The sequence below is a fragment of the Macaca fascicularis genome, chromosome 14 (assembly GCF_037993035.2).
Source record: "Macaca fascicularis isolate 582-1 chromosome 14, T2T-MFA8v1.1".
Lineage (NCBI taxonomy): Eukaryota > Metazoa > Chordata > Mammalia > Primates > Cercopithecidae > Macaca > Macaca fascicularis.
In genome coordinates, this window is record NC_088388.1 from 7,463,777 (window position 1) to 7,482,882 (window position 19,106).

General features: G+C 50.6%; 1 protein-coding gene across 23 annotated transcripts in view; it reads left to right on the forward strand.

The window, feature by feature from the left end:
* Nucleotides 1–19,106, forward strand: part of PC (pyruvate carboxylase) — a 109,828-nt gene that overhangs the window by 37,658 nt on the left and 53,064 nt on the right. For 2 of the 23 annotated variants that reach the window (XM_045372185.2, XM_005577111.4), the window contains exon 1: nucleotides 10,346–10,402. The exons of the other annotated variants lie outside the window; for them this stretch is intronic. Coding sequence is in view for 1 of the 2 variants with exons in the window: in XM_005577111.4 (XP_005577168.1) it covers nucleotides 10,400–10,402 (3 nt within the window). In the remaining variant the exon portion in view is untranslated. Of the gene's footprint in view, nucleotides 1–10,345; nucleotides 10,403–19,106 lie in introns of those variants that run through there. 23 annotated transcript variants of the gene reach the window in all.

A 19,106-nucleotide genomic window follows, 5' to 3' on the forward strand; every position in this document is an offset into this window, starting at 1 on the left:
AGGCTAGAGTGCAGTGGCACGATCTCAGCTCGCTGCAAACTCTGCCTCCCGGGTTCACGTCATTCTCCTGCCTCAGCCTCCTGAGTAGCTGGGACTACAGGCACCCGCCACCACACCTGGCTAATTTTTTGTAATTTTAGTAGAGACAGGGTTTCACTATGTTAGCCAGGATAGTCTCGATCTCCTGACCTCGTGGTCTGCCTGCCTCGGCCTCCCAAAGTGCTGGGATTACAGGCGTGAGCCACCGCGCCCGGCCCATTCTAAAGCTTAAATCTAGCTAAGGCAACACACATACACAAAACAAGCTTGAGGACAGCATCCAAAGCAACAAACGCAGCCTACAGAATAGCATCAGTCCTCCTGGCTTGGTTTTAGTTTTCCTTGGAGCTTAGTTCTTGAATTTCAGACCTCTTAGCTTGTCAATTCTTTATGCTCTTGAACTCCATCCTAGGTAGGAAAAGGTGAAGGGTGATCTCTGGAAACCTACGCCAATTTGCATAGACCCTTCTGATAAGTAGAGTGCTTTAATATACATTTCTAAGTGGGGACCAGGTGCAGTGGCTCACACTTTGGGCCCCCAGCACTTTGGGAGGCCAAGGCAGATGGATCACTTTGGGAGGCCAAGAGTTCGAGACCAGCCTCACCAACACGATGAAACCCCATCTCTACTAAAAATACAAAAATTAGCCAGGTGTGATGGCACACCCCTGTAATCCCAGCTATTCAGGAGGCTGAGGCAGGAGAATCCCTTGAACCTGTGAGGCAGAGCTTGCAGTGAGCTGAGATTGTACCACTCACTCCAGCCTGGGTGAGAGAGCAAGACTCTGTCTCAAAAGAGCAAAACAAAAACATTTCTGCGTGGGGTGAGGGCTCTTGGTTTGTAGATGATTTGCTCAGGGTCATGATGAACTAGGGCTGGAATCTAGGTTTTCTGCTCCCAAATCTTTTTTTGCTTCGTCCTCCCGAAGTGCTGGGATTACAGGCGTGAGCCACCGCGCCTGGCCTTTCTGCTCCCAAATTTTGTGTACTTTCTGCAGTGTCATGCTTTTCTCCCTTCCAGGTTTATTGGTTCCCTATATTTACCCAGTACCTTCATGGATCACTGCTCTGTTAGCCTTTGGGGAGACCAAGGTTACTAAGCCGTGGTCTCAGGACTGGCAGCTCCTAAGAACTCAGGGCCCCCAGAAATTGAAGTGAGTAACTTGCTGCCTGTAAGCCCAGTGCTCTGCTTAGACGGTGAGGTCCTCCTTAACCCTGTTCAGAGTACGAACTGCACATACAAAACTGCTTGGCAGGTCAGGCATGGTGGTTCATGCCTGTAATCCCAGCACTGTGGGGGGCCAAAGTTGGAGGATTACCTGTACCCAGGAGGTGAAGACCCGCCTGGCAACACAGTAAGAACTCATCTCTACAAAATAATAATAATAGTAAAACTGCTTGGCAACGAGCAGGACAGGTGTGCTGTCTACAGCTGTGGGCCTGACCTGACCTACGCTAAGGGGAAGACCACAGGGGCTGGGCCAAGTGTGGTGAGTGAGAGCTGGGGAAGACACGTGGCCCTGCACAGAGGGCATTTGTTCCTCTGAGCCCCTCGGGCAATAGGTGAGTTCCAGCAGAAGCAGTGGCTGAAAGAAACGCAGTTGGTGTGTTTGTTTTGGAGGGTAAGGAGGAGGAAGGACCAAAGCAGAGGGAGCAGAGGCTGTAAAGAGCGTTGTAGGAAAGACTGAGACTATGGGAGGGGTAGTTAGTACTGATCTCAAAGTGCTGAAAGAGGCAGTGGCTGTTGCCTGTAAAGGACGAAGAAAGAAGGGAGACAGAACCAAATCTGGGGCCTCAGAGGATTGGGACCAGGCTTCCCCCAACAGTGTGTGCTTGTCAGGGCCAGGATTTTTTGCCTGACTGCCTTCTCTGTTATGTTAGCGTGAGACTTTAGGATAAATCGAGGAAGTCTCTGAACCTGGCATGCCACCTCTGAGGCCTGTCGTCCCTCCCCTGGTAGCTCCCCCTGAGGGCAGGGCCCTGGTACAGCCCTCCATGGAGGGAGCAGAATCACCGCTGGAGCCCTTGCTACGTGCAGGATCACAGGCACGGAGTGGTCCGCAGCTGGCCCTCAGCTCCGGGGGCTGCCGTGTGGTTTAGGGAGACTTGCCTTTGCTCTATAACTGTTTACCGAGCAGGACTGTGTTCTAGGCCGCGTGCTCCATGCTGGAGACACAGCAGGGAGAAGGCCCCAGCCATCTCCTGTCATCAGGGGGGACTGGCAGAAGGCCATTCCCTGTTTGATTGCAGCTGTGATCACTGCTGCACAGGCAGTGGGTAATGTGAGCGCCCTAACCCTGCTGGCCCATCAGGGGAAGCCGGCCTCCTACTGTGGTTATCTGCCGCCCGCAGCAGGCAGCGCCTGGCTATGGAGCTTGGCAGAACATGGGGAACCTTAGGCAGGTTTCAGAGATCCACCATGCTCTCTCTCTGAAATGGAGTGGAGGGCGGGAGGAGCTTATGGCAGCAGCACCCTCCCTGCCTCCCTGGCTGGAGCCTGGTTGCTGGAGCTGTCTGTTTACCTTGTGAGCCCTCCCCATTGGCGCACCCTAGGACCCTGCTGACACTAGGGTTTGTTTTTTTTTTTTGAGACAGGGTCTTGCTCTGTCACCCAGGCTGGAGTGCAGTGGCACCATCATAGCTCACTGCAGCTTCGAACTCCCCCAGGCTCAAGTGACTTTCCCACCTCAGCCCCTGGAGTAGCTGGGATCATAGGCACGCACCACCACACCCGGCTAATTTTTTATTTTTTCTAGACGTGGCGTCTCGCTGTGTTGCCCAGGCTGGTCTTGAACTCCTGGACTCAAGCCATCCTCCCACTTTGGCCTCCCTGAGTGCTAGGATTACAGGTGTGAGCCACCACAACCTGCCTGGCACTACTACTAAACAGTCCCTGGTAGTGTAATTGGAGGCAATGGCAGAAATGCCTCGAGGGGACAGGGCCTGTTTGGAGTTGAATTAAATGCCTCCTTGCCTGGCAGTGAATTATCATTTTGTAGATTATCTGTGTTCTTTACTCATATTTTTTGAGCATTTACTATGGGCCAGACTCAGTCTTTCCCTCAAAGGGATCCCAGCAAAGTCTGTCTGTCTTTTTTTTTTTTTGAGACAGAGTTTCACCCTTGTTGCCTGGGCTGGAGTGCAATGGCGCCATCTCGGCTCACTGCAAACTCCGCCTCCCAGGTTCAAGCGATTCTCCTGCCTCAGCATCCCTAGTAGCTGGCATTACAGGTACCCACCACCACGCCCAGGTAATTTTTGTATTTTTAGTAGAGACGGGGTTTCACCATATTGGCCAGACTGGTCATGAACTCCTGACCTCAGGTGATCTGCCCCCCTCGGCCTCCCAAAAGTGCTGGGATTACAGACGTGAGCCACCACACCCAGCTGCAAAGCTTTCTTTTTTCCTGGCTTCTTACCTGTTGACCTTACAGAGAGAGATTGGGCAGGAATATGGTGTAAAAATCAAAACAGACCACCCTGTTTTATCCAGTAGGGAGAAAGAGAAAGACCTTCTGACTGACCGAAGTGTCTGGATTGCCCAGGTAGCTTGATAACCCCAGAGAGGCGGAAGTGAGACGTACCTTGGCTTTCAGTTCCTAGATTTCTTTTTTGAGGGCAATGTTCTTAATCCTTCAAACCCATCTTTGTGGCTGTGTGTCCTCAGGTCAGTACCAGCTTTAGGCCTGGGCACATGTGGCCCCTGTTCAGACTCTACACCTGAGGGGTACCTTCCTCCAAATTTTCCAGGTCCTCCTCCAGTGCCTGGGGCCTGCTGGGCCCCCCAGTACCATTCTGACCGGGTGTTGCAAACCCACCCTGGGATCCTTTGGGGTACTCTCCATCCCTCTACCTTGCACAGGGACAACACCTGTTCTGTGGAGTTGTCCTGGGGCCCAGTTCCAGGAGATGGCTGCAGCCCCTCCCCTCCCCTCCCCTCCCCTCCCCTCCCCTCCCCTCCCTTCCCTTCCCGACGGAGTTTCTCTTGTTGCCCAGGCTGAAGTGCAGCGGCGCGACCTCGGCTCACTGCAACCTCCGCCTCCCGGATTCAAGAGATTCTCCTGCCTCAGCCTCCCGAGTATGTGGGATTACAGGCCCGCCCGGCTAATTTTTGTATTTTTTTTTAGTAGAGATGTTGGTCAGGCTGGTCTCAAACTCCTGACCTCGTGTTCCACCCACCTTGGCCTCCCAAAGTGCTGGGATTACAAGTGTGAGCCACTGTGCCCAGCCTGAAGTATTTCTTTAGTGGGAATCGTGAGATTGGGCTGCCAGAATGGTGCCGATGCACTAATTTTGAGTGACTCAAGTTTTTATATAGATGGGTCCCCAAAATGTATTTGTCTGGGGCCCCATGCATCCTAGAGTCAACCCTGCCCAGGGGCCACCCATTGGGCCCTCTAGCTCAGCTTAGCAGCTCTGGGCCCGAACCAGAAAAGAGCATAAGGGCCTATTGTGTGTCCCTGGGGCCTGAATGTCACTTTGTTTTCTGCCTTTGGTGCCACAGGCCAAGCGGCTTTACTACTGCTGCTGCGGTTCTAACATTCTCCTCTCCAATGAGAAATTCGTTCCCACCCGGATTGCACGTTGTTTTACTGAATATCCTGTGAGGACTGGGCTTTGAGCCAACCTGGGGTCTTGTGTGGGTTGCTGGGTGGGGGCTTACAACTGCGGTGATGAGAGAAGGAGCCTTCCCTACCCAGTGACCTCAGCTGTGGCAGGAGGAAGCCCTTCGTTAATACTGAACTAGGGGGCTAATTGGCAGGAAGGGAGTGTGGTGGGAATTGCTGGGAGACCCCTCCCCACCCCAGGGTGAACTGAGGCTGGGGGCAGCTGGACAGAGGCAGGAGCTGATAGTATTTGCCGTCCTCTTCCCTTCCTGCTTCTTGCCCTCCTTCCTCAACCATCCCCATTCCCTCTTGGCCCACTCTAGTAGGGAAGCAGGAAAAGGATCCCATGAATCAAAGCTGCCTATTTTGTGTTGAGGTCAAAGGAATGGAAAGGGTGGAGAGGAAACCAGCGGAGAGCAGGTTGTTAGATTTGGAAGTTCCCACAGGAAGTGGCTGCTCAGCTGAACTCTACCTTTTACGGCTGTCAGTCACTCAGCGCTGAGGTCAGCCCTCCCACCTACTCAGTGCAGGAATCACGCCGCTTACCTCCCTGCCTCTTCTTGTGTCCCAAGGTGAAAAAGGTTGTTTGTTTTATTCCAAAATTGGTATTACCTTCTCCCAGGCCAGCAGGGAGTGTCTTCCTAGACTGGTGGTTCTCAAAGTGAGGTCCCCAGGCCCCTGCAGCTCCTCAAGACCATTCCAGGGGGGTCTGTGAGTCAAAAGGATTTCCATAATAATACCAAGAGGTTCTTTGCCTTTTCCTGTGTGTTGACATTGGCACCAATGGTGCAAAGGCAGTGGTGGGCAAAACTGTTGGGACATCTAGGACTGCGATGGGGATTGTAGGTCAGTGTGGGGAGTATTCCCATCTTAGCAACATGCAGTCTGTGACCCGTGAACATGTGGTATCTTTCCTTTCCTTTCGGTTTCTAGTTTCTTTTGAGGGTCTTTTACAGTTTTCAGTGTATAAGGTTTGCTCTTCTCTTCTCTTCTTTTCTCTTCCTCTTCTCTTCTTTGTTTTTGTTTTTTTTTTTTTTTTTTTGATGGAGTCTCACTGTATTGCCCAGGCTGGAGTGCAGTGGCATGATCTTGGCTCACCACAACCTCCGCCTCCCAGGTTCAAGTGATTCTCATGCCTCAGCCTCCCAAGTAGCTGGGATTACAGGCATGTGCCCGGCCTAAGGTTTGCATTTCTTTCATTAAATTTATTCCTGAGTTTGTATTCTTTTCAATGCTTGTCCTTCTATTAATTTAACTTTATGTTGTTTAATCTCTTCCTCTTTATGCCTTCCTTCTTAACTAGACTGAAGACAGGGATGTGTCTTATTTATTGTTATTTTTTTTAAAGAGAGAAGCTCTGGGCCGGGCATGGTGGCTCACGCCTGTAATCTCAGCACTCTGGGAGGCCGAGGTGGGTAGATCACTTGAGGTCAGGAGTTCGAGACCAGCCTGGCCAACATGGTGAAACCCTGTCTCCACTAAAAATACAAAAAATTAGCTAGGCATTGTGGTGGATGCCTATAATTCTAGCTACTTGGGAAACTGAGGCAGGAGAATGTCTTGAACCCAGGAAGTGAAGGTTGCAGTGAGCCGAGATCGTGCCATTGTACTCCAGCCTGGGCAACAAGAGTGAAACTCCATCTCAAAAAAAAAAAAAAAGAGAGAGACAAGCTCTGGCTGTGTTGCCCAGGCTGTAGTACGGTGACTGTTTACAAGTGTGATCATAACTCACTACAGCCTCGAACTCCTGCCTTAGCGTCCAGAGTAGCTGGGACCACAGGCATCTGCCATTGCACCTGTGTTATGATTTTTTCTTTTTTTTGTCCAAGCTGCTCCTGTGAAGGAGGCTGGTAATTATTATCCCTGTCTAGTGGGGGAGGAAACTGAATCCCAGGATGGCGGGATGACTTGCCTCTTGGCACAGCACTGGTAACAGTAGCAGAGATAGGGCCATGACTGTCTGATTCACAGCTCGCAGCTCCTTCTAGTCACCATCCTACAAGGGACTGACATTCTGTTCTTAGCCTCCCTGGGCTTGTGTCTAGGTCTCTTCCTGTCTTATATTGAGGCCCTAGGGCATGATGGAAGAGAGAAGGACTAAGGCTATTATCACAAGGGCTGACCATTGGGGTCATTTTTTGGGACATCTCTACTGTGCTAGACTCTCTTAGGTATTTCAAAACTACGTTACCTCATTGGGTTCTCATAGCAGCTCCACAAGATGACTCAGATCATTCTGCATTTTATAGATCAGGAAACTAAAGTTCAGAAGGTGACGTAAATTCCCAAGTTGAAGAGTGACTTAAGTGTTGGAGTTGCAGTTAAACACAGTTCCCAGAGCTCAAACTGCAGTGCTGGGAGAGGAGAACAGTGGGTTTATGTGACTTGTGTGGAGGAGGAAGGACACCGGGCATTCTGCGGCACTGTAAGACTGTCAACACCAGGGTTGGGTTGGATCAGTCCAGAGCCTTTGCTCTCTGGCCTGGAGCCGATATCACAAAGTAGTTAGTTTTTTGCATTTTGTTTGTTTGTTTGTTTGTTTTGAGACAGAGTCTTGCTCTGTTGCCCAGGCTGGAGTGCACTGGCGCGATCTTGGCTCACTGCAAGCTCCGCCTCCCGGGTTCACGCCATTCTCCTGCCTCAGCCTCCTGAGTAGCTGGGACTACAGGCGCCTGCCACCTCGCCTGGCTTTGTATTTTTAGTAAAGACAGGGTTTCACCGAGTTAGCCAGGATGGTCTCGATCTCCTGACCTCGTGATCCGCCCGCCTCGGCCTCCCAAAGTGCTGGGATTACAGGCGTGAGCCACTGCGCCTGGCCGGTTTGTTGCATCTTTCTAGGGGTCATGGACAGTAGAGGCCTGGAAACCTTAGCCCCTGTGATCCCCTGCCCTGCAGCCTTATTCTTTGGCAGTTAACTCTGGGGGTGGATGCTAATTTGCCACATGCAGATCTTGCCTCCACCGGCCGCATGGTGAGTTCTTAAAGTGTGGGTCCATCACCCTCTCTGCTTCCCCATAGCACCTAGCCTCTTTTCTGTTACTTGGTGGACAGTCCTTACAGGCTTTCTGAATAAATGAAAGAAACTCTACTTGCTTGCTTTGCTCCATAGAAGTCATACGACGTCAGTGCATGTGTGGCTAGATTTGGGGTGGCCGAGGAGAATGGGGGACCAAGGCTGTTAGAAGGGTCCATCCAGCTGCCCTGATGGCACAAGGAGCTTTCTGCAGGATGCACCATGAGCCAAGACAAGGACGGGACAGATGCAAGCACTACCCAGAGCTGAGCACAGACCAGCGTGTTCTCCACCTGGAACCTCCAGCTGGAAGCCTGCTTCTGTTTGTCACCCAGGACTAACAGTGCTGTTGAGCATGTGAGCGACTCATTTGCCAGGGCAGCAGCGCATAACCTTGCTACCGTTTAACTAAGCCAGACACTTACTCCCCCGGCTTGTGTTTTTCTCAGATGAAGAAACCCTTACAAAGTCGTAGTAATTGTTGGTTGCAGCGTATTTTACAATTGCATAGAAGGTTAATTGTTGAATTTTTCGACACCGGGCTTTCTGTGTAAATTGAAGACAGCATGGATCATGCTGTGTTGCTCCGCTGCAGTGAGTGCTCAGGCCCCTGCGTCCCCTTCTGCTCATACCCCATGTTCCAGCCATGCCAAACTGCATGGTTTGTGACCACACAATGGCCAGTGTCCTGGCCACACCACTCTCTTCCCTTTTCCCTTCCGGCCAGTCCTCTGTCATTCACCTTGTCTGTGAGTCTCAACTCCCACGGTTTCCTAATACCTGAGTCCCCTCCTCCCACCACTAGTTCAGTGCCAGCGCTTGCTTCCTTTGGCCCCCACCATACTTGGTTTCTCTTCTTTGTTTGTGTGTCTAGTGCCTTCCCTGATGTGAGCTCCTGGAGGGCAGGGACTGTGTCTTGTCAGCTCTGGCTCCCCAGTGCTGGTGGAGACCCAGGCAGGCTGCACTGAACCGAATAGGACATGTGGCGGTGATTACATTTTTGGTCCAATCCAGTAGTAGCCTGTGAAATGCTCACTGCAGGTAGAGCTGAGTAAGCTGTGACCCAACTCTCAGGCAGCTTCTCCTCTGTGGGGAGCGGCAGGGACGCCTGTTCCGAAGATCACGTCCTGCATGACCTCTGTGTGCTGAGGAATGAAGCACGAGTGGAGATGGCCGGGGCCCATGACCAGTATGACGCTGGGCAAGTCACTGGGAATGGCACTCCTGGATGAGGCTTAGGCCGGGTGCAGGCTCCATGCAGATACTTCCTCCAGCTCCGCCCCCCGCCCCCAGCAGCTCACCAGCTAGATGGCAAATCTCAAGGCGAGTGTGGGAGTTGGTGGCACCTCTTTGCCTCCAGCTGGGGAAGAGGCACCCAGTGCCTATCCTGGTGCTAGGATAAGGACAAGAATTGTCACAACTAGCAGCTGTGGCACTGGACATGGGGACTTTCCACCATTTCCCACTTTGCCGTTCCAGCTGATCCTCTACTCTTTATTCCCAGGCAGGGCCCCTGGTTTGAGTGTCATTCCGGGCTCACTTTCCGGGTAGCTGCCCCCTTCCTTTGGGGGCTGGAAGGGAAGCAGAAAGCTGCTTGTTGTCATCTTGAGAAAAAACAACAAGATGACAACATCTTGTTGTCATCTGGAGAAGAGGCAGAAACAGAGGTGTTGGTGCTGGTCAGGATCCTGGACCTGAAGGAATGTGCAGGATCCCTCCATCCTGACTTTTCAGTTAACGCATGTTCTTGGGGACATCGGGGTGTTCAGACCTCTCTGCCTGGCTTGGATCAGGGTGCACTTACATTCCCGTAGCAGGCTCAGCCCACCCGCTCTCTTCAGATGCCGTCTCCTGTCATACACTGAGCATGCCGAACCATGCAAGACCTCTGACCAATTAGCCTCGGGTTCAGGAGCCCAGGCAAAAGATCTAACAGTGAGCTATTGACTGTGCCTCCTTCCAAGGAGCTCGTCAGAGCCCAGCCTGGTGTTTTGCTTTCTTGCGATGGTGGGGTGGTGCCCAGTAGATGGGAACTCTGCTCTGGCTTCTGACTGGAGTGGCCTTTAGGATAACACTGTTAAATGACCTGAGCTGGGTGGTTTCGTAGTATGTTCACGCATGTGAACATCTGCTTGCTGATAAATCGTACTGGGCCACCAGCTCACACTAATCACCAGGTAACATGTGCCTTGGTGAGGGATCCAGTCTTCTGGCCCTGTGGGGAGACAGGCCCATGATGTCACCAGTTCCCAGGTAGACAACCCAAGGTATAGTGAGGTCTTGGCAGGAAGGAGGAAGACATTAGACTCCTTCTTTTTTCTTCTCCCCATTGAATCTTCTGCTCCTTTCCTTAGGCCAGATGCCGTATCTCTCTCCTGGCTGGCTTTCCCAGCCCTGGCCCTGGCCCTCCCTTCTTTGTGAAACTCAAACACCACTGCCCTTTCATCTTTCCACCAGAACTTGTGAGCAGTGGCTTTTGACCGCCGCTCTTCCAGCTCACCCCTGACCTGGTGTTTGTTTTTTTATCCTTTCCTCAGTCTACTCAAGGCCCACCCCTAAGCCAGAGATTGGCTCCCAAGCAGCCTCTCTCTCCTGGGAGCGGTAAACGAGGGGACAGTTCTGGAAAGTCATTGACAGGGGATTAACCTAGAACATCAATTATAAACAGGCAGCAGGCCTCGGGCCCAGACTTGAGTGTTCCAGACTTGTGGCCTCCCTGGAACTCTGCAGACCAACTGCCATGGTAAGAGGACCGACTTTCAGAGGCCTCTAGGCACTCTGTCCTGGGTAGGGGTGCCCACACATCCTGGCCATTGTTGCTCTTCCCTCTGGAACTTGGCAGCCTTCTAGCTCTGGGAAGAGCAGAGGGTAGAAGGATGGCAACAGTCCTTAGAGAACAGGAATCCAAGGGAGGGGTCCAGATCGTTTATCAAGGGCTCTGGGGACCATTCTGGTCAGGCATGGGCAAGCTGGGGGGGCAGGAGGTAGGCAAACCCTACTTCACCTAAGAACAGATTTTGTTGTTGTTGTTTGTTTGTTTGTTTGTTTGTTTTTTAGTCTTGCTCTGTCACCCAGGCTGGAGTGCAGTGGTAGGATCTCAACTCACTGCAACCCCTGCCTCCTGGGTTCAAGCGATTCTTCTGCCTTAGCCTCTCGAGTAGCTGGGATTACAGGTGTGCGCCACCACACCTGGCTAATTTTGTATTTTTAGTAGAGATAGGGTTTCACCATGCTGGCCAGGATGGTCTTGAACTCCTGACCTCAGGTGATCTGCCCGCCTCGGCCTCCCAAAGTGCTGGGATTACAGGCGTGAGCCACCGTTCCTGGTGAGAACAGATTCTGCCTGAGACCATGGACAGAAGACCTTGGCCATGGATCCGAGAGCTCTGGGCCAGAATGCCCTTGCATGATGGTGACAGTTGGGGGAAAGGCCACATGGTTCCCTGTGTAAATGGCGTGGCTGCCAGTGGTCATGGGGAGGCCCTGCTCTTAGTTTAGCACCGGCCGGCCCCTCATGTGCTATGCTCCAGTTCCCCAGCCAGCTCAGTCCTTCACAAAATGCCCTGGAGTTACAGAACAGAAAGGCTCAGCTTTCCTTTAGGAATCTGGGAAATTGGAGGGGTGAGGTCATGCTCTGTTCAACATGTGAGGGCTCCTAGACAGCAGCAAAGGAAAAACATGTTACTACCTGTATTTTGGGAGACCAGACCTCTGGCGTTTGAGTAGGACTCACTGCTCACATTTAAGGGGAGGGAACATCTCCCATTTTGAAGAAAACCTTTTCCTCAGTTCAGGAGGAGGAGAAACTGATCAGGTTCCAAATGGCCTCTGGTTCTTTAACTGCAAACAGGCCAGGCTCCCTGCCAGGTCATGGGATAACAATCCAAGGAGAGGGGAGAGAGCCAGTGTGCATGTGTGTATACATGCACATGCTTGTGGGAGGAAAGGCTGGGGGGATAGAGGTGACGTGGACATCTATGTATGCTTCAGCTATGTTTCCCTCTGCTTAGTCCCAAACTGCTTGGGACTAGCAATTGTTGTTGTTGTTGTTGTTGTTTTTTTGAGACGGAGTCTCGCTCTGTGGCCCAGGCTGGAGTGCAGTGGCCGGATCTCAGCTCACTGCAAGCTCCGCCTCCCAGGTTTACGCCATTCTCCTGCCTCAGCCTCCCGAGTAGCTGGGACTACAGGGGCCCGCCACCTCGCCCGGCTAGTTTTTTGTATTTTTTAGTAAAGACGGGGTTTCACCGTGTTAACCAGGATGGTCTCGATCTCCTGACCTTGTGATCCGCCCGTCTCGGCCTCCCAAAGTGCTGGGATTACAGGCTTGAGCCACCGCGCCCGGCCGGGACTAGCAATTGTTAAGAATGTGCCTTTCCCCTCATTCCATCCCCGGGAGTTCTAGGCCAGGGATGGAGGGGTTGAGCTCTGTGGCTTTGTTCTCTGTCAGGTGGTACCTTTCTCTGTGACACCGAGGGAGACCTGCCATCAGGAGGGGGTCTGAGGCCGGAAGACAGTACTTACCAATCAGGATGGATCTGGAATGGTCTTGTTTGTGTGCTCGGTTTCCTGGCTGGCATGAAATGTCAGTTTCATGAGGACAGGGAACTGTTCTCTCTTGTGCAACTTTCTCTCTGATGACCGACAGTACCTGGCATGTTGTAAAGGCTCATTCAGAAGTGATTGAATGAATGAGTGCATACTTTTTGTGGGGGCTGCATATTGTTCCCTTAAACTTCCTGCTTCATCTTCCGTTGTTTCCGTGTCAGCCTCTCACCTGGTCATCGTCTGCTTGGTGCTGCCCTTCCCCACAACTTTGAGAGTTCGTGGTACCACCTCTGCCTGAAACTTCTCTTTTGGGCTCCTATGCTGTGACATACTAGCAGTATTTGTTTGCCCCTCTTAAGACCATCCCTTCCATTTCATTCCTGCCTCAGTTTCTCCTCCTCACATTTCTGCTGTTCCACCTCTGCTCCTGTGCTCTTCTCAGGAAAACGGGCGAGTGGTGACGCCCTGGGCTGAGCTTTCCAGGGCTTGGGCAGCCCAGGCACCCGTGGTTCTGGTGGGGAGGGAGCACGCTGGTGGCCAGAGCTGGGCTTGTGGGCAGCAGCCCTCCCCACCTTGCTGAGGCCAAGCTCTTTCTCATGGCTTTGGCTGTCACTTCTATGCTGATCACCCCCAAATCATTGTTTCTACATTTCTTTATTGGGCTTTCTGACCTTCCAAAATCTGATCTCACCCTGGCGGTCAGACCTTATTTGATGTTGATGATTATTAATTTGTAGCATGTATTACATCCCTAATACAGACCAGTTCACATGCATTCTCATATTTAATCCTCCCAATGAACATACAAAGTCAAATAATTATTCTTATTTTACAGAGTCTCAGAAAAGTTAGTTCCTCTAGGTAACCAGATTAATTAGCATTAGGGGGTTGTGATCAGGATTTGAACCGGCTCCACTGGCCCCTGACCCTGAACAGAGTCAGCTTGGAGTCCACACGTGGAGATGAGGACAGTTGGCCCTGTTTCTCCCTCTCACCCCAGTGCACTCACACAGCAGGCGCTGGCGCCCTTCCTGAGGGCCAGGCCAAGTGTCTCCTCTGTGAGCCTTCACTTAGCTCTCCTAAGCTGCTTGGCCTGCCTCCTCTCCCTTTTCTCTCGCAGCAGTGCCTTTGCACACACTATGTGTTTGTTATATGTTGGCTGTGCCTGTCTTGCCTCATCAGCAGATAGTGATTTTCTTAAAGGCAGAGGCCATGTTTTATATGATCCTCCATCCCTCAAGTGTGCATTACAGGCAGTTCGCTGCTCAGTAAATACTTGATGCCTCTGATGAGGTGAAATCTAATCACAGTCCTTTGCATGTGTATTGCGGTTTACAGTTTATGAAACCGAAGAGACAATTTGAAGTTTCCCATAAAACAGATCCCTTAATTGTCAGCCCTCTGCGCTGAGAGGGATAAATCTGTTTTGTAGATGGACTAACAGGTCCAGAGAGGTAGAGTGAATTCTCCAAGGTCATTTGATGGGTGGTAGCAAAGCCAGAACTTGAATCCAAGGTTTAACTCTAAATGCCGTTCCCCTCCCACAGAATCGCAGCAGTCTGTGGTCCAGACTTGGCCAGGTGGCCCCTGCCAGGCCTTCCTTCCCACTTAGTTATACAGTTCCTTATTTGTGTTTGTCCTTTCTCTTTCATTAGAATTTGTGTCTTTGTGTGTGTGTTTTTTGAGACAGGGTCTCGCTGTGTCACCCACGCTGGAGTGCAGTGGTGCGATCACAGCCCACTGCAGCCTTGACCTCCCAGGCTCAGGTGATTCTCCCACCTCAGCCTCCTGAGTAGCTGGGACTACAGGCATGTGCCACCACGCAAGGGCAATTTTTGTATTTTTGTAGAGACAGAGTTTTGCCACATTGCCCAGGCTGGTCTCAAACTCCTGGGCTCAGGTGATCTGCCTGCTTCGGCCTGCCAAAGTGCTGAGATTACAGACATGAGCCACCGCGCCCAGCCTTAGAATGCCTGTCTCTTGAGGGCAGAGACCCTGGCTGCTTTTCCCTTTATCCTTCCAAAGCTCCAGCTCTGGGGCCATGAACCAGAAATCATTTCCTCAAGGATGTTGACACAGTGAGTCACCTGAGGGGCAGGGTGCAGGAGAGGTGGGGCAGGAGATCAGGAACTGGTGTGGGACATTAGGGGTGGGAGACAGGCCAGAAAGTCTCATGCTCTGTGTAAAAGCTTCTGTCAAATGAAGATGGTGCTTGTCCTGCCTAGTAGGCGAGGTTACTCTTAGTAGCAAGTGAGAGTGTCTGCTGAAGTGCCTTCTAAACTGCAGAGCGCTAGCAATGTGGTTGTTAAATATAATTATAGTCTGTAGCTGGGCATGGTGGTGGGTGTCTATAATCCCAGCTACCTGGGAGGCTGAGGCAGGAGAATCGCTTGAGCCTAGGAGGCGGAGGTTGCAGGGAGCTGAGATCACGCCATTGCACTCCAGCCTGGGTGATGAAATGAGACTCTGTCTCTAAATATTTATTAATTAATTAATTTATTAATGTATTTATTTATTTCTGAGATGGAGTCTCTCACTCTGTTGCCCAGGCTGGAGTGCAGTGGCACCATCTCGGCTCACTGCAACCTCCACCTCCTGGGTTCAAGTGATTCTCCTGCCTCAGCCTCCCCAGTAGCTGGGATTACAGGTACCTGCCACCACGCCTGGCTAATTTTTTTTTTTTTTTTGTATTTTTAGTAGAGATGGGGTTTCTCCATGTTGGCCAGGCTGGTTTTGAACTCCTGACCTCAGGTGATCCGCCTGCCTCGGCCTCCCAAAGTGCAGGGATTACAGGTGTGAGCCACTGTGCCCAGCCAAAAAATATATTTTTTAAAATAATAATAATTATAGTCTGTAGGGACGACCTCAACAACGTGGTTGGATAGAGTCGTACTGGCCTTGTGAGTATTGAGGAGACAGTCAGGATGGTGCCTCACCCAGGGTGTGGCACTCCAGCTACTATGAATTATTCTTGTTTTCATAATGATTATAAGACATGACCCCTTCCTTCAGATTGGGGAAAGGAGTTGGCAGTGCTGAGACTGCATCCGTTTTGGATTGGGATTAAGAAGATGGGAAAGGCAATGTGGCCCCAGGGCTTTCGTAGATCCACTCACCGCAGGTCCCCGGACCCTGTATATCTCCTTCCTCCCCATGGGGGTGTTCAGCAATCTAATTTCATCCTTGAGGAGGAACTGTTGTATTTGGATGAACACCCCCCTGCTAATGTGGAGCTGAAAAGTAAGTCCTGGCGAGTCCGCAGCTGCTCAGCAGGTGGGTGGGCTGCGGTGGTATAGTGGCTAGGCTCCTGACAGCCTGGCCTGCCGCAGCCGCTGTGCTTCCCTCCCGTCCCTGGGGTGTGCATTTGAGAGTAAAGGCGAACTGGGAGCTCTTGCTGTTTGCAGAACTCCAAAACAACAAAACAAAATGTCCACTCAGCTGGGGGTTGGCTGGGCAGCACGACTGTGGTTACACAGAAAGCCTGGGGGAAGGGCTGTGGTCAGAGTTTGAGGGACACACAGATGTGACTGTGATGTGATACAGCTGGAGGAGGAGGAGGGTGTGATCACAGGCCCGGGAGTGGCCAGGGCAAGAGTGATGGTAGAGGAGGCAGGGAGGAGAGATTGGTAACTACTAATCACTAGCATGATCAATCTTGACAGTCTGTCTACAAGAGACTCCTGGGTGGCAGGGCAGGACCTGAGGCACAGCTGGGCATGACGGGCAGACAGGGGTCTACGTGGCTTTGAGCTCTGAGGCCATAGGCAAGCTGTTCATCTGGGTGTCTGTTTCCATGCTTACAGTAATGTTCCTCTTACAAGTCCTCTGATGATTGAGATCGTAGAAGTCACTCAGTGCAGTGGCTGGCACTCAGCAGTAGCTCACACAAACGATCAGCGATTCCGACACTTGCCACGTGGCCGTCACAATAAACTCAGCAATAGTGGATGCCCAGAACTCCATCTCCGGGAAGCCTCTGAGCCAGTCAGTGTTTGTGCTCAAACTCCAAAGCATAGGATGAAAGGTCAGATCATGGGGCTACGAAGGTATGTTCTCCTAGGAGTCGAGAATAGGGAGAGAAAACAGCAGCAACTACAGCCAAGGTCATGTCCTCCCTGGGTTGCTGTTTACTTTCCTCTTCCAGGAACCGAAGCTGTTTGCCATTGGATTTCTTTACTATCTCCTTGGCTCTTGGACTGAGTACTTTGGTAATCAGTTTGCCCAGAGAACCAAGCTTTCACCTTGACCTAGGTTCCACAGTGCCTTCCTCCACAGGATGTCGGGGTGTGTCATCTAGCAGAATAGCCGTCAAGACTACCCAGGAATGGTTGAGGGTTGCACACTATTTCTAATAAACGGAATTAATGAGCAAAGAAAAGTCAGACACCCAACAAGGGAAGTTGAGGCACCAAGTGACAGTGGAAAGTCATTACCACCACTAGGCTTGAAGGGGTCAGGAGAAGAAATAGCGTTTCCCGGCCGGGCGTGGTGGCTCACGCCTGTAATCCCAGCACTTTGGAAGGCTGAGGCGGGCGAATCACCTGAAGTCAGGAGTTCAAGACCAGCCTGACCAACATGGCAAAACCCTATCTCTACTAAAAATGCAAAAACATTAGCCAGGCGTGGTGGCAGGTGCTTGTAATCCCAGCTACTCCAGAGGCTGAGGCAGGAGAATTGCTTGAACCCAGGAGGCAGAGGTTGCAGTGAGCCAAGATTCACCATTGTACTGCAGCCTGGGTGACAGAGCGGGACTCTGTCTCAAAAAAAAAAAAAAAAAAAAAAAAAAAAAAAAAAATATATATATATATATATATATATATATATATATAGTGTTTCCTGCAAATACCAGTGAGGGCTGAATAGTGGACACTGGGATGCCAGCAGGGACTGTCATAGCAACAAGACACAGCCTGGGTCAGGACAATCAAAGCTAGTAGAGAGTGAGAAAGACACACCCCACATTCTCTCTCCACCTCCTACCTGCCCTTGTCTCCTGCCTGTGCCTCTCATCGGCTGGACCCACAGGAAACCAGCCAGCAAGGGAGCCCAGGTGCCTCCACCCACAGGGCTCAGCCTCCCTGGGTCCAGAGAAGGGCATACAGGGAGGCAAGCCAGAGCCCCCAGCCAGGCAGCCTCTCCCCAAAAGGTGAAGCCCCGGAGGAGGCATCCACTCAGCAGGTGTGGAAAGCAGCGGGGATGAGAGCTCTGGCATCCTAGGGTCAGAGCGGCTGCTGCTGCTGCTTTTTGGGAAGGGGCTGCCAAATCATAACTAGTTACTAGTTCAAAATTTGATCATAAGGGGCAATTAGGAAAGATAATGAAATAAAGAGCATCCAGATTGGAAAGCAAGAGTAAAAGTATTTTTCTTTTCAGCTGACATGATCTTGTATAGAAAAACCTAAGGAATCCATTAAAAATCTATTTGAATTAAGTGAGTTCAGCAAGGTTGCAGGACATAAGATCAGTATGCCAAAATCAATTGTATTTCAGTAGCAGTGGGCAAATTGAAAAAATGAAGAAAACAATTCCATTTAAGATGGCATCAAGATAAAATATTTGGGAATAAATTTAATAAAAGTACAAGACTTATACTCTGAAAACTATAAAACATTGTTGAAAACAATTAAAGAAGACCCAAATAAATGGAAAGATACCCCATGATCATGGATCAGAGACTTAGTATTGTTAAGATGGCAACATTCCGTGAATTGATCGGCAATCCCTATCACAATCCAAGATGCCTTCATTAGCGGAAATTGACAAGACAGTCCTAAAATTCACAGAGAAATGCAAGGGAACCAGAACAACCAAAAGAATCTTAAAAAAGAACAACGTTGGAGGACTCACACTTCCTGATTTCAGAATTTAACTGCAGTGTGGTACCGGGGTAAGGATAGACACACAGATTGATGGAATCGAACTGAGAGCCCAGAAGTAAACCCTCACATTAACAGTTAATTGATTTTCAATAAGAACGCCAAGACAATTTAATAGGGGAAAGAACAGTCTTTTTAACAAGTGGCGCTAAAACAACTGTATATCCGCATGCACAAGAATGAACTGGACCCGACCTCATACCACATACAAAAATTAATTCAAAATGGACCAAAGACCTAAATGTAAGAAGAGCTATAAGAAGAAAAATATAGCCGGGCGAGGTGGCGGGCGCCTGTAGTCCCAGCTACTCGGGAGGCTGAGGCAGGAGAATGGCGGGAACCCGGGAGGCGGAGCTTGCAGTGAGCTGAGATCCGGCCACAGCACTCCAGCCTGGGCCACAGAGCGAGACTCCGTCTCAAAAAAAAAAAAAAAAGAAGAAAAATAAGTGTAATTCTTTCTGACCTTAGGTTGGGCAATGATTTTTTAGATACGACGCCAAAGCACAAGCAATAAAAGAAAATGAACTGTACGTCATCGGAGTCAACTTTTCTACATTAAAGGACACTATCAAGAAAGGGAATAGACAACCCACAAAGTGAGAGAACATTTTGGAAATCATCTATGTAACCAGGAACTTATATCTAGACTACATCAAGAACTCTTAGCTGGGTACAGTGGCTCACATGGGAGGCCATAGTGGGAGGATGACTTGAGGCTGGGAGTTCAAGACCAGCCTGGGCAATGTCACAAGACCCCGTCTCTGCAAAAAAAAAGGAAACAGAAAATTAGCTACTTGGGAGGCTGAAGCAGGAGGATGGCTTCAGGAACCCAGGAGTTCGAGGCTATAGTGCACTATGGTCGCGCCACTGCACTCCAGCCTGGGCGACAGAGTGAGACTGTCTGTCAAGTAAAATCAATAATATTATGGGACCACCATCATATATGCATTTAATCATTGACTGCAACATAATTGTGTGGCGCATACCTGTAGTCATATGATGGGATATTATTTAGCCATACAAAGA